The sequence below is a fragment of the Neopsephotus bourkii genome, unplaced genomic scaffold (assembly GCF_033783945.1).
Source record: "Neopsephotus bourkii isolate Nb327-2 ecotype Australia unplaced genomic scaffold, CSIRO-AGI_Nbou_v1 NB_1375, whole genome shotgun sequence".
Taxonomy (NCBI): Eukaryota; Metazoa; Chordata; class Aves; order Psittaciformes; family Psittacidae; genus Neopsephotus; species Neopsephotus bourkii.
This window is the reverse complement of record NW_026901854.1, coordinates 470,943-484,407: the sequence shown is the minus strand read 5'-3', so window position 1 is coordinate 484,407 and position 13,465 is coordinate 470,943. Positions and strand designations below refer to the sequence as shown.

At 39.7% G+C, this 13,465-nt stretch overlaps 1 protein-coding gene across 1 annotated transcript; it reads right to left on the bottom strand.

Annotated features, from left to right (window-relative positions):
- Positions 1-1,799: 1,799 nt before the first annotated feature.
- NPVF (neuropeptide VF precursor) lies at positions 1,800-12,853 on the bottom strand. Its single transcript, XM_061367275.1, has 4 exons — positions 12,564-12,853; positions 5,502-5,599; positions 3,348-3,717; positions 1,800-2,480 (listed from the first exon to the last, which is right to left on the bottom strand). The coding sequence occupies exons 1-4, from the start codon at positions 12,793-12,795 to the stop codon at positions 2,473-2,475; spliced, it is 708 nt and encodes a 235-aa protein (XP_061223259.1). The 5' UTR covers positions 12,796-12,853; the 3' UTR covers positions 1,800-2,472.
- Positions 12,854-13,465: the final 612 nt, after the last annotated feature.

Here is a 13,465-nt window from a genome sequence, read left to right as displayed (position 1 = left end):
AGTTTTGTGAGACTGAGAAGCCCAAAGACTGGTTTTGGACTCTTTCTTACTTTCAAAATGTACGATCTCATTGTTTATAATCTGTTTAGGTGGCCCTAGCTCTTTGATATTTCAAGTTTGAGTAGAGGGACTAGATATTTTCAAGAGTGTGTTCTTACTACTTTGGGTTGAATTAGATTTCCCCAGCCACAGGCTGAATAGTGTTGTTTCAAGTAGCCTCATTAAGTTTGTAGAAGAACAGCACCATAGGCTCTGTCCCAAGTATAAATTTATCTGATAAAAAATGATCAGTTTGATTAGGATTTTTTCCAGGTTCTTCTAAAGATATGTGGAATGTAAAGATATCTGATTACTGGTTATTCAGCATAAAAGACTAAGACAAGAGACAGAAGAAGCAATAAATTAAACTCTCAGATACCCAAACCCCAAGGAAGAAGAGATAACAAGACAGTAACAAAGAGCAGAAGTTTTAGATCACTGATTGATGGGATCTTTAAGGAACCACTCAATGCCTTGAGGAGGTTCAGCCAGAGCTCTGTAACTGGTTATCATGAATCTCATAGGAAACAGCAAACTTACAATGGGATATCTAAAAGGCCTTGCAGGATCACATAAGATTTATTATGGGATGTTTCAAGAGATGTGGGAAAGTGCTGGGTTTATTTTGGGATGTTTAGGGAAAAGCCAAAACCAGTCAAATGCAGGGATTAAGATACATGGGAGAGGAGCAAGTATGGGAAAATGGAGAAGAGAGGGGATAAAAGAGGTCAGCTGCATGCAGTCAAGCTGCTGTCATTTTTTTGTCAGGCTATGCCCTATGCCTGATCATCACAGGATGTCTTGTCTTCTTGTTAAACTCGATAATTGAATGTTTTCCTGTGTGAGTATGCTCTCTGTTCTGCATGCACACATGTGCATGATCTGCTAGCTGATTTCAAGCCAGGTTAGCTGGTGAGTAGAGTGGTCTGACTGCCAGCAGCTGGAGATACAGAACAAGGGTTGAAGAATCCTGCAAGCCTGAGGGCTAGCAACTGGAGAGATGAGTTGCCTGGATATCAGCTCTTCAACAGACTGAATATCTAACAGCTGCTGATGAAGGGACCCATTTGTGTGTGTGATTCTAATATGAATTTAAAGCTGGACTAGGTGGTGAGCAGGATGAGAGGTGGAGGAGCCAGCTACCAGGAAGAACATAGGTCAGGACAGTGGAGTGATCAAGGGTCTGAAAGCCAGATGCTAAAGAGATCACAGATATGGAAGAGCTACTGAAGGGACCTGTTTGCCTTGTTTGGGTGGGAGATCTACTAGCAACCTTCAGTTTTATTAACCTATGAGTAATAAAGGGATCAGCCCATTGTGTGTTTATGTCGGTCTTGTTGGTATATAATTAGAGACTGTAATGATGCAGCTCTGTTGTTGATTGGTAATCAGTTGTGACTGTCAAGGTGTAACTCTCAAGTACATACATACACGTTTGTACATGTGGTCTGGTTTTGGGGGGAATGCCTATTTCCACCATTGGCCAGACATGGTGTAAAAGTAATGCAGCATCTGAGGATCAGAAGAAAGAATCCCTGAGATCCTGTAGTCTACTAGATTTGGCTTCCCTGTAACAAGTACAAATTCAGCTTCTCTTCAAAGCTTACTGAAAACTCAGTTTTGGAGAAAGCCTGAACACGTGATATTCCATTTAGAAGAGAATGGTTTTGATAGGAAGTATGAAATAGAAGTACAGGCTTAAATGGAGTAGTCCCTTCTGTATGTGTGCGTGTCGTTCACATTGACAGAGAAAGTGGGAGACCCACAGGGCAGATCTTGTAGAGCATTAGGGAGGGTGTTATCTCAGATATAAAGCCCAAGATCATTACATTACAATGTATGTTACTTTAGTTAGATGTTATTCCTCAGTGGGGTCCAAGATAGTAGGTTTTATTTGTGACAAATTCCTGACAAGTTACCTTTCAGATTTATGTCTAACATGACTCAAACAACAGGAAAAGTGCTTTCTCTACATTTTACTTGTTTTTTCTTTAGCTGCATATGACACAAAGAGTACCAGTGGTTTTGATCCTGCTCCTGTTTGTTATTCATATTGTAGACTTCATTTTATTTGTACCATGCTGCTTTATTCATACTATGCTTCTTTTAATTTTGCTTAAAATGCTTTCAGTTATACAGCCATTGTTCTGAAATTAGGTTTTACAACCAACAGGGTATAAGTCACACAGAAGTAAACAGGATTTATACTACACTGCCACTGAAGTAAACTGCTACAACAGTCACTACAATTGTCATTGCCTTATATATCAAGGGTTTGTACAGAATTATTCATAACATGAAGTCAGGTTTGCATTTCAGTTCTTATAGGTTCCTTTTCATGACCTTTAGTTTTGAAAACACATTGCAGATTTTCAGAGTCTTTCAGGTTCTGTCTTCATTATTTCATTCCAGTATTACCGTAACTGTTAGAACTCATATCCCTAAAAATATCAGACAAATAAAACAAAATCTGTTACAATCAGGTGAGGCATTGAGAAAGAAATTATAGGAATCAAATTAAACAGGAAAGAACCTTCCTTTGAATATATCAGTTACCTTTCCTGGCCTGAACTTCTATGTCATGCATGCAGCAGATACACATCGGGGTAGCCAGCAGATACTCAGTTACAAGGCAAATGAAGTTTGTATAAAGCAGCAGATACGATATGAAGGACTGATATTGAGGAGCTGCTTTAAATTATTCCCAGTAACAGGCAAGAAATACTTTTTCCCTATCCTAAAAAAATTTCTGAGATGTCAAAACAAATTTTTCATCTTAATTTGGAAAAATCAAAATCTTAAACTTTGCCTCAGTAAGGGAGTCTGAAGGAAGAAAACCAAAAGTTTGCATGAGAACTGCCATCATTTTCAAAATGCTGCAATTCAGCTTGGAATGTTGTCCTTTTTTTTTTAACTCTAATTTGCACAAATTTAGAAAATAGGAGGGTAATTTTATTTGGTCACTTTATCATGCTGAAATGAGATATTTTAATAATCCTGAACCTTTTTCACCAAAGCTTTAAACTTTTCAAAGTAAAAACTGATCTAAAAAAGTGGTTTTAAACCTAATCTTGTCATATGAACATTTGCAGCTTTGGCTATTTGGCACCTTCTCATTAGAAAAGATTTCATAAAGAGACTCTCTACTAGTACTTGTGATGATGCCTTTTGGTTTGATGAACTGCAAACTGGACTCATCAAAATGTTTAGGGAATATCCTTTGAGAAAATCTGGTTGTATTTGATCATCACTAACCTATGTTTTAATATGCATTTTAATATATGGCTTGAACACTTGTATAGTATTACCTGGTCCAGATTCCTGAACTTCTTGAGGCAGATTGACAGACAGTGACTTCCCAAATCTCTGTGGAAAATTTAGAAGTGACTGACTGGAACTTTTAATAAGTGGAGACCTCCCAGGCCTGTGTGATACCTCTGGAGCATGACCAGGTATGTTACCTCCAAAAGCTCTCCCAAATCTCAGAGGCAAATTAGCAATTGGTTTAATGCTTCTTTCTTCTGGATAACCTCTTCCAAACCTAAGAGGTAAATTAGCAGCTGAATTTGGCATCTTGTTTATGGTAGAAGGGTTCATTTTAAGGATATTTTTCGATCCCCAGTCTTGCATTTCTTCAAAATTGAGACTCCTCTCCTTTTCTTCCAAGATATCTTTAATCTAAATAAAAATAATTAAATAAAGAATACTATCATTTTATAGGGCATTACTCCAGCTACCAATCACACAAAGTATTCATTTTCATATCTTCTTAGAAAGCTGATAGGTAACACTCTCTTTTGGGTATCTAATGCTTTTTAGATGTATTTGCTAAACTCCATTGTAATGTGGAGTACTTCATATGCAGACATTGTCCTGCTTACCTTTCCAGTACACTGACTCAAGAGTGCATTTCCACATCAGGATCTGTAACTGTTCAAATGGTGTCAGTTGGAAATATTTCTGGGCATAGGTGTTGGTACCTATACCATCAGTTAAGTGTAGACAGGAGGCACTGTCAGGTCCACATTTTCTAGCATCACCAGCTGAAGTTGTCTGCAGGGGAAGATGCTGCCTATGTTTAGTAACTTGACACAGACCCAGCCTCTTACTCATCTAGTCTGGATGAACAGGAGGATGGGTCATGCTACCTGAAGGTGTAGCTCATTTCTTCCTAAGCACCTGATGGATGCTTTTGACCCAATATCCTGCTGGGCTAACAACCAGGGAAGTGCATGGCAAGCGTTTCAGTCAAGTTGATATGATGCCTGTTCTGGCCTTGCAGCATAGATGTTGTCCTCAGCTTTAGGTTGCTTTGGTCCTCCGCTAGTACACAAGATGCATTAGGAGCTCCTGGGCTCCTAATTTTTGTGCAGCCAGCACAAAATCTACATTCTGTGTCTATGCTGGCATACAATGAAGACCTGAGCCTGGTGTATTTCTGGTCTCATGATGTAAAGGGCAGCTGCTGCCTGAAAACTAGCTGTATCAACATGACCTTATGGCAGTGTTCTTTCCCTGGGCATATTAAAGTCACTTATTTTTATGGCAATGTTAGATTTCCAAGCCTTAACAGCAAATAGGTACAAATATGTTTTTCAATTTCAGTTAAAGACACAAATGTTACTAATCTTCATTTCAGTTCCTTGTCCCTGTTTGGTGACTTCCTGGGAACTTTTCCAGCTATTCGGAGTGAAGGGGAATGAGCCATTCTAGTTCATACTCCACGATTAAAACATTAAATAAACTATCCCTCTGATTGCACCTGCACACCCCTTATGAAGTATATGAAAGACAGTGAGCTGAAGACCACAGGAGTTCACTAACATAATTGAAGTTGTGTTTTGGTTTGAAGGATCTTTATTACACCAATGATGATGAGTCACAAAGAGAGGTTGGCTCTCCTTTCCCAGGGAGTATTTGTAGGGTAGACAAGAAAAATAATACAGATGAACTGTACAAATTTAATTTGGCATCTATTGAGACATAATAAATGTGCAGCCCTGCAAAGATGTTTTTATAGTCAATTTCCAGAGTAGAATCTTAAAACCATTAACTATATTAGATTTAAAATGTTCCCTGTTTATCATTATTCTTTGAGTATCACAAGCATGCCTTTATTAATTTTGGATTAATAATATATCTGTTATATTCTGTGCATAAAATGCCTGACAGGAATTTTAATTCAGGCCCCACTATGTAAGCAAGAAACATTTCAGAGTAAGTCTCAATGTAATTGCAAGGCTGTGTTGCGAGAAAATTGAAACATGAATTGATTTACACAGTATATGTGTTCAAGCAAATGAATTTCCTGAGAATTCTTCCAACAAGCTGTTTTCATACTGCTAGTTCTGCAATGCTGAGTGCTGCGCAGTGGGGTTAGGAGAGCCTTTGCCAAAGATTTCAAAGCGCTCAAGGTCTGACCCACAGTTCCTCCAAATAATTCATAGCAATACAGATCTTACCTTGTAATACTTATCAGCATCATCTTCTGTGCTCTGCAGACTGGACTTCATCAGCTCATCTAGGCACATAGTATTCGATGTCTGAAAGACCACTGTAGCTAAAGCAAACAGAACAAACTTAATTGGAATGAATTTCATTTCTCTCAAATTACACTTACTTAAGGAGCTCACAATCTGTACAGAAAAGAAAACTGCCATCATTTTATATGATCAGAAAACAAAAAGATTTTGTTCCTATGACATCAGTCTCCAAAGCTGCAATTCTTAATTAGGGACGTAATTTGAATATATTTGAAGAATGTTGGGAATTTGTTTTGTGAGCCCTCTTAAGCAGCATAGATTCTTGTTAGGGACACACTGTCTTTACAAATATCTTCCTCTGGTGAAATGTCCTAATTAGCTAAACTCAAGAGCCATAACATAGGGACTTACAACAGCCACAATGTTCCATCACCAGCAGAAGAAAACACCTTGTTTCTTTTGTATTAGTGTCCTCAGAAGGACTGTGAAAGGAAGCTTTCTTCATATATGTATTGTTCTGTTTAAGTGATCCCTTTGGATCATATAATGCTTGGTTTTTATGTTTAACTGGAGACATTTGGCCTACTGAAATCAAGTGGTATCTACTGAAGTTGTTGGTCAGGTCATAAGAGATGTTATGCATCAATGACATTTATTGATTTACATCGTGTCTTTGTGCTAAATTGAACATGTTAATTTGCATTCAGGCTGAATTAGGAGCATGCTTTTAAAACCCTGCCCATCAGTTAAGTTTCCAGAAATTTCAAAGGCTGTGTTGCATCTATGTTCTTAGGGCCAAATTTCCAATAGCAGTTTTTAAAAAGGCACCTGCCCCTTTGCTACATGCTATGAAAGCACTGTGTGTTCTGTCCCCAAAGGGGGTTCAGGGTGCACACTATATATGCCCTTAAAGTGCACACTGAATTGGTTGTTAGATAAGCTGGTGAGCCAGGCTGCCATAAAAAAGGCATATTGTGGTGTTCTTCCATTTGTTAGTCTTAAATTCTTGAAATGACTGCCTTCATCTCATATGGTAGTACTTAAAATCAGCTGCACAAGGAGAAAATCTGATTGCTCATTGTAAATACACTGAAAAACTGAACTCTAGACAAGTTCTTTTGCATTTAAACACTGGGCTTTTAAGATGTTCGTTCTGTCAAAGCACTGGCAAAGTTGTCCCAAGAGAACATGTTTTATGTTGTAGGCAGTATGGATAGTATTGACTTTTTATCTGTTGACAGTATGTTACTGGGTTTACTGCACTGTGAAGCTGAGGGATTTGGAAGTAACCCGATTTTAGAATCAAGTTGCCAGGTTTTATGGGTTTAAAGCTGTATGCCATGCATGGATTAATTTCTGCCTTAGATTCTCTGAAAATGAGATCCTGCAGGCATTAAGTGGCATTGTATTAGATCTAACAAAATACTCATACCTCCTTTTGGACTCGTGAGAACCACGGGTGTGTTTGAAACTGCTCTGACATGACTCTTGCTTTAACTTGACTCAAATAGCGGGAGACACTAAACATATCACCCACATTGCTTACTAGATCCACTTAAAGTGAAAAATGAGAAAAATAAATTTCAATTAATGGTCTCCCTAGGAGAAATAACAACTTCTCCTTCTTTCCCTCTCCCAAACTTTAATTCTTATCCAATAGGAGGAGGAGCAACAAGTCCCTGTTTAAGCTTGGGCCATAGAATAACAGAACCATAGAATGGTTTGGGTTGGAAAGGACCTCGAGATCATCCAGTTCCAACCGCCCTGACACGGGCAGGGACACCTTCCACTAGACCAGGTTGCTCAAAACCCCATCCAATGTGACCTCAAATACTGACAAAGGTGGGGCATCCACAGCTTCTTTGGGCACCCTGTGCCAGTGTCTTGCCACCCTCACAATAAAGAACTTCTTCCCAATACCTAATCTAAATCTACCCTCTGTCATTTTAAGGTCATTACTGTTTGAACAATCCAGAGATCAGGAGTAATCCTATCCCTGAGATTAGGACCACTATACTTTTGGACACTAAAGGGTTGGTTTGCCATGCTAGCCTATCCTCTGGTGGGGCTTAGACTAAGGTGTCAACCGGATGAAAGTGGTGATCTGGGAGCCGGATTTAGAGGTAACATCTGGAAGCAGAGTTATGTGGGGAGAGCTTGCTCCTGAGGTGAACCTGCCTGGCACAGAGTGTGTGGGGAAGCATCCCCCTTCCCAGGGAAGATGGAAATCTCATTGATAGCTGGAAGTGAAAAGGAAACAGTTTCTCTCAGGTGAACTTCTCCAGGTGGAGAGGGTGTGACAGATCCTGCTCGTTTCTAATGTGACAAGAAACCATTAAATTGTTAAAATAGATAAGCATGGTATTAGTGAGCTAATTAGGAGCCCCTATGAGAAAAGAATGCCTTCTAATCAGTCACTGCCTTTTATGTGCTGTTCTCCCTTGTTGTACACAGTAATTACATTAATTTCCCCTCTGTTTCTTAGCTGTATGTAATCCTTCTGGCTGGATTCAAAGTTCTGGTGCTTCCTTCAGAAAACTGCTTGGAAAAGTGACCTATGATGGGAAAAAGCACTATTCTGAATAGTCTCAAGGGACAGTGCATAACCTTTGTATTCCCTGAGACTGTTCTACATGTTTAGAGTAGGATGTTGTAGATGAGGAGGGGAAAGATCCTGGACCAGTAACGATTCCTGAAGAGTGGTTGTATGTACATACATAAATGTATGTAGGAAGTAAGGAAGCATCATCAGTCCTCAGAGTACCTTGGTAGCCTCCTCTCAGAGTAAGTGACTTCTCATTTTTCTTCAAAAAGAATAAATATTCTTGGCAGGGAAATGGAGTTTTGGGGGTGCTAAAATTGTTGTATTTGCAAATCTGGGTCAAATTCTTTGGAAAACAGTGGGAATAAAAGGAGGCTGTCAATGGAGAAGACCTCTAAAAGGAGGTCATGTCCTCTTAGTGCTCTGGTAGGTCAGGGACAGCAATTGTCTCTTTTCAGTGAGGACTGAATGCAAGTTCTTGACTCTCTGGAGCCTCATGTCAGGGGGCTTCCATCTGTGGGAGCAGATGGATTTTCCAAATTCCTTTTCTTTATGGCAACAATAAAGACAATAATGAATGCAATTCATGCGCTAACATCTATCTACCATGTGGTCATTTACCATTGGGCTTTCCTTTTACCTAGCTGCTGGTTTATGAACCTTTCTTGATCAATGGTCTTTCAATTAACTGTGTGAAGATATTTGCTTTCTAAATTAAATGGAATTGGCAAGCTCCAAAAACTCTCCTGCATTGTTTGGCACAAATACAACTTCTGTTTTCCCTAGACAGGATAGGAAAATGTATTGCTGTTGTCTAAACATCAGGCCTTCTTGACATTCGGTTTGTCTTGTATGTATGTTGATTTCCTAATCAACACAAAGTGAAGTTTTCAGGTGTTTTGCATGCCATGCAGAGAGAGAGTTGTACGTCCCTGTGCATTTCTTATGGATTAATTTGCCTTTGAAGGCTTACAGCAGGAACTCTTTGGAAATTTCAAGCAGTTACTATGATTGTTCATCTTTCTTGAGGAAGGACTTGTTGGAACCTCTCACCCAAGTGCCAGAATGGATGATGTGAGCACACATCAGTGTGACTGCAAGTTCTGCTATGTTTAGACCATCTTCAGCAGAGAATAAGATGGCTCTGCTAGCTTCAAACTGAGGCATGATGTATTAAGATTGCTTATTTGTGGAGGGAAGACACCTCTGCTGGTGGCAGCAAACAGTGTTGAGAAGAGGGCTGACTATTCCTGAATTGCTCCAGTTTGATCCCAAAGGGTCTGACTAAGGCATAAGAGGGGGAACAGGCTCTGAGTATTGTTGAGAACACATGCTGAGTTCCTAGCCTCTTGTCCCACACTTGTCTCATTATGGTACATCACTCATCAGCCCAGCTATCCACAGGACTTAGCCATAACTGAGCTTCTGTTCTGAAAATTTCCTAGTTAAATAAGAGCAAATCCTCCCATGTGCATGTGAAACAAGCCTCACAGGCAGGACCAGTTTTAAGAGTTTTCCTACCAGGAACATGCTACAAGTTAGGACAAGGTAGTGCTTGCTTCATTTTTTCTCTTAATTTAGTGTAAGTAGGCACAGGAAAAACATTGTTTGTGACTTAGTGGCGTAACAGTACTGTTCCTGCAGTGATTTGATGTACATTTACTTTAGATATTCAACATTAAAATGTAATTAGTAGTAATGGCAAAAGTAGCTCAATTTCACAAGCAACTCAATGCACAGTAAGTTATTTGATTCCAGTGAAAGAACAAGTCTTAATAGTGCTCTTTCTTTAGAAAAGGATATACTGATAAATCCTTATCCATTATTAACAACCTGTTGTGTGAAAATTGTATATGACTCTTGTCACCAATAAGCATCTGCATATTTCCATAATGATAAATCATTCATAATATATTAATTTTGCCATTATATAGCATGTGACCTAATCTATGGCTTATTTTGAAGTAAGAAGATTTAAAAATGTATGATTTTTTCACTGGCAAGCAATTCTGTTCATTTTCCAGGCTTTCCTATGGGATGCAGTGGGTTGTGCTGGCTTTTCTGTGCTGTGCTTAGTCCTGGTGCAGAAGCCAAGGTGTATTTCCCTGAAATATCTATGGCTCTAAGCAGACGGTCATACTTCCACTGCACTCACTACCCTGACACTGTATTCGAATGTAGGCCTGGTGTCCCTCTCCTACTGACAGTAAATATTTCAGTGATCAGGGAAGCCAGTGAAGCTTGGTTTCCAATGACTTTGTGATTGACGAGTAAACAACAGCGTATATTCTCTGAGGTCCAGTAAGGATTAACCTTACTGCAGGATCCCTGCATGAGCAGCGTGTCTATCCTCTCTTGCCATGCGTGTTATCATGAAGTGGAATTTCAGCAAGACTTCTCCCTCCCCAGTTCAACTGAATTTGGCTTCTAGACTTGAAAGTTATCGAGGGTGACTGACAGGCGCACACTTATGCATAGAGAAACAGACTTGCCTCATTTCATTAAGAAACCAATAATAAATCAGGAATGACTCAGATGAATTACCACAGGTATAAAGCCTCAGCATCTGTACAGTTACTATGGCACAGTGATAATTTCTATCTTATTAATATATTAAGGAAGCATTAGTTCACCTTTGGGGATTTTGAATAACAGGGGTATTTACTATGAAAGCCCCTTTCTTTGTGTATTATAGCTTGGTAAAGGAAAGCAACTTTTATGAAACAGCCCTCTCTGATTTGCAGTGTCAGACCCTCAGTTTTAAACTGGATTTTCATCTATATGTAGCTCTGAGCATTCCTGTTTTCTGGGTAGTATTAAACAAAGGAAAAATGCATGCAAATATCAAGGTACAAATAATCTTATTTTAAGGTTAAGCCCTATGAATTGGTCTCCAGTGTTAGAAGATATTTTCCCACTTGATTAGCTGAATCCAGGATATGAATGTGTAACTTCACATTTCAATAGGTTCTCTATTTTTTCCTTGAGCTTTTGGAGCAGCAGAGCAGCATGAGAGACGGAAAACCATGGGAGGCTTGAGTTATTATGGTAACAAGCTGAAAATGACTTTATCTTGGTAAAGAAGGTGTGAACAGTAATTCTGGATTAGACAGGTTCTTCAATTATACATTTGTTACTAATAAAATAAACATGTTTTCAATAGCATTTGGGATATAAATGCATTCTTCTGTTTTACTAACTACTCTGCAGAGTGTAATACTGTACTTACCAATCTACTACAATGTGTAGCAGCTCTAGCCCATTCTTGTATATTAAAAATTAAACCCTTTTACCATACATTATTGAAAGTGCTTTGGTTGGCTGCAAATCAAGAAGGACTTCATAAAGTCTTAGGAGAATGGGAAATCTGATTAAATCTAGGGTCCACAGGCAGCAATGGAAAGTGCATGAGAAAAAAAATGCAACATTAAATTATGTCTTGAAAAGCTCCTTCAGGACTTTAAAATATCATTAGCAGCTTTTATTCAAGTTAACTATTAACCAAGGGGTTCTTAATAGATTCATTATTCCATGTTCCCCCTTCCCTTTTTCAGTTTGGAACCTGTGTTAGTTATAGATACAGACACCTTCATTCCTTGTTCTCCGCTTTTGCGGAATGATTTTTTTCCTAGAAATACTGGGCTCGTTTAATAGTTCCCCTATGCCTTGTATATAAACAGAGGAGCGCGAGGATTGCACTATTTATTAGCTGAATTGTGGGATGCAGGGTCTGAAACTCGCTTTAGGAAAAAATGTAAACTATTTAGGAGAGGAAAAAAATGAAAGGGAAACACCGATGTTTCTTGGAGGGAGAAAGAGGCTGCAAGCATTTTACTGACAGAACTAGAGAAGCGGGTCCAGCTTATTTGAAACAAAGCTTCTCTCCAGTTTTTGGGTTGATTTTCATTTTTTTTTTTTGTTCCCCCCCTTTCCCTCTACACCCCCTTCCCCAGTGTAGCTTTTTAAAGGGAAAAGGGGAGAGAAAAATCTGTTCTTTTCATCCTTGCTGTTTTACAGCAATGACTTTAGATAGTATCCTGGAATGGGAATTAGTATTTCACTGGGAAGTACTGAACTTTGCATATGGTGGTGAAGGAGCTGATGGTGACATTATTTAACCTTGAGCCGAATCCTACTCACAAGGCCTATAACATGTCTTTACATCGTGAAGGGAATGTGGAGGAGCACAGCCACCACCATGGGGCCGTGGGCCATGGCTGAGAGTTATTTTTGATGCTTGCATAGATGTAATAATTCACAATTCTAGCTCATGGAAGGTCCCCGTTTCACCACCATGAGCAGGGGGAGAGGTGGGGTAGACTTCTGCCTCGTGTCAGACGTACATCTCCCTGCATCAGGCTCAGGGCTGTGCTCACCTCTGACAAACCAGGTCACCAAGAAGCAGCCTGCTGCTCCTCACCAGCTCCTGCCAGCTCCCATTGCTGTTGACCAGATGAGCTGCAGCCAGAAAAGGGCTTGACAGGCTGCTGTCATCTCACCTGGGGAAGAAATGAGGAGCCAAGAAGACACTGAGTGAGCCTCCTGCTGGGGCCACCTTCTAGGGAGAGAACCCGTCAAGGGCTTCTCAGCGAGATGAAGCAGGGCTTGAGAAGAAAGGTACCAGCCTGACTGGAAATAGGCGAGGTTGACAATGCAGACAGTTGTCCAATGACTGCATATTTTGTGCAGCTTTCTTTGAAATGTGGTACTGGATACAGTTTGAGATGGCATGCTGGGCTGGCTGGACAGCTTGGCTGGTTTATCTCTGAGGTTTTATGGTCTGGTGAATAAAAGGTCACACTTCTCCACTACTTTCCATCCCTTTTGATTTTCTTAATTGTTTGTGAATCCCTGTTCATCTGAAATACAGAGGGCAGATTCTTGTGAAGATCTGATCCCTATGGTGTGACTGTGGAATCAGAAAGGTTCTAATGGGAAGACTGGGAATGGCAAGGTGCAAGTGAGTACTGGAACCCAACACTAGCTGTTCTGCAGCTCCTCTTTGGTATCTCAGGACAGCTGAATGGGGAAAGGATGATAGGAAGAAATTACTTTAAAAAACCAAAGTCCTGAAAGAACAAATCTATTATCTGAACACAGGATGGGACACACCATCTTCAGCTGAACTATCTAGAAGAAAAGACAGGATTACTCAAGTTTAATTGCTGTGCTGGTTTGGGACCCATATATACTGAAACAGCTGTGTGCAACCTTACTTGGTTTTGGAAGAGAACATTTCACAACTGTTTCACAGTAAGTCCCTAGTTTATGAATGAAGAACATTTACTGCTAAGAGTCACCACAGTATGTCCTTAGCTTATGAATAAAGAACATTTACTGCTAAGAGTCACCTGTAGTGCCCAGCATTTCTGGGATGGGCTGGCAATGGCCTGGAAAAGTC

Coding starts and splice junctions, on each gene's coding strand:
- NPVF (XM_061367275.1), bottom strand. CDS start 12,795: ATGCCATCTCAAACTGTATCCAGTACCACATTTCAAAGAAAGCTGCAC. Junction 5,600..12,563: donor GCTCCTCATTTCTTCCCCAG/GTGAGATGACAG, acceptor TGTTTGCTTTAG/CTACAGTGGTCTTTCAGACA. Junction 3,718..5,501: donor ATGCTGATAAGTATTACAAG/GTAAGATCTGTA, acceptor ATTTTTATTTAG/ATTAAAGATATCTTGGAAGA.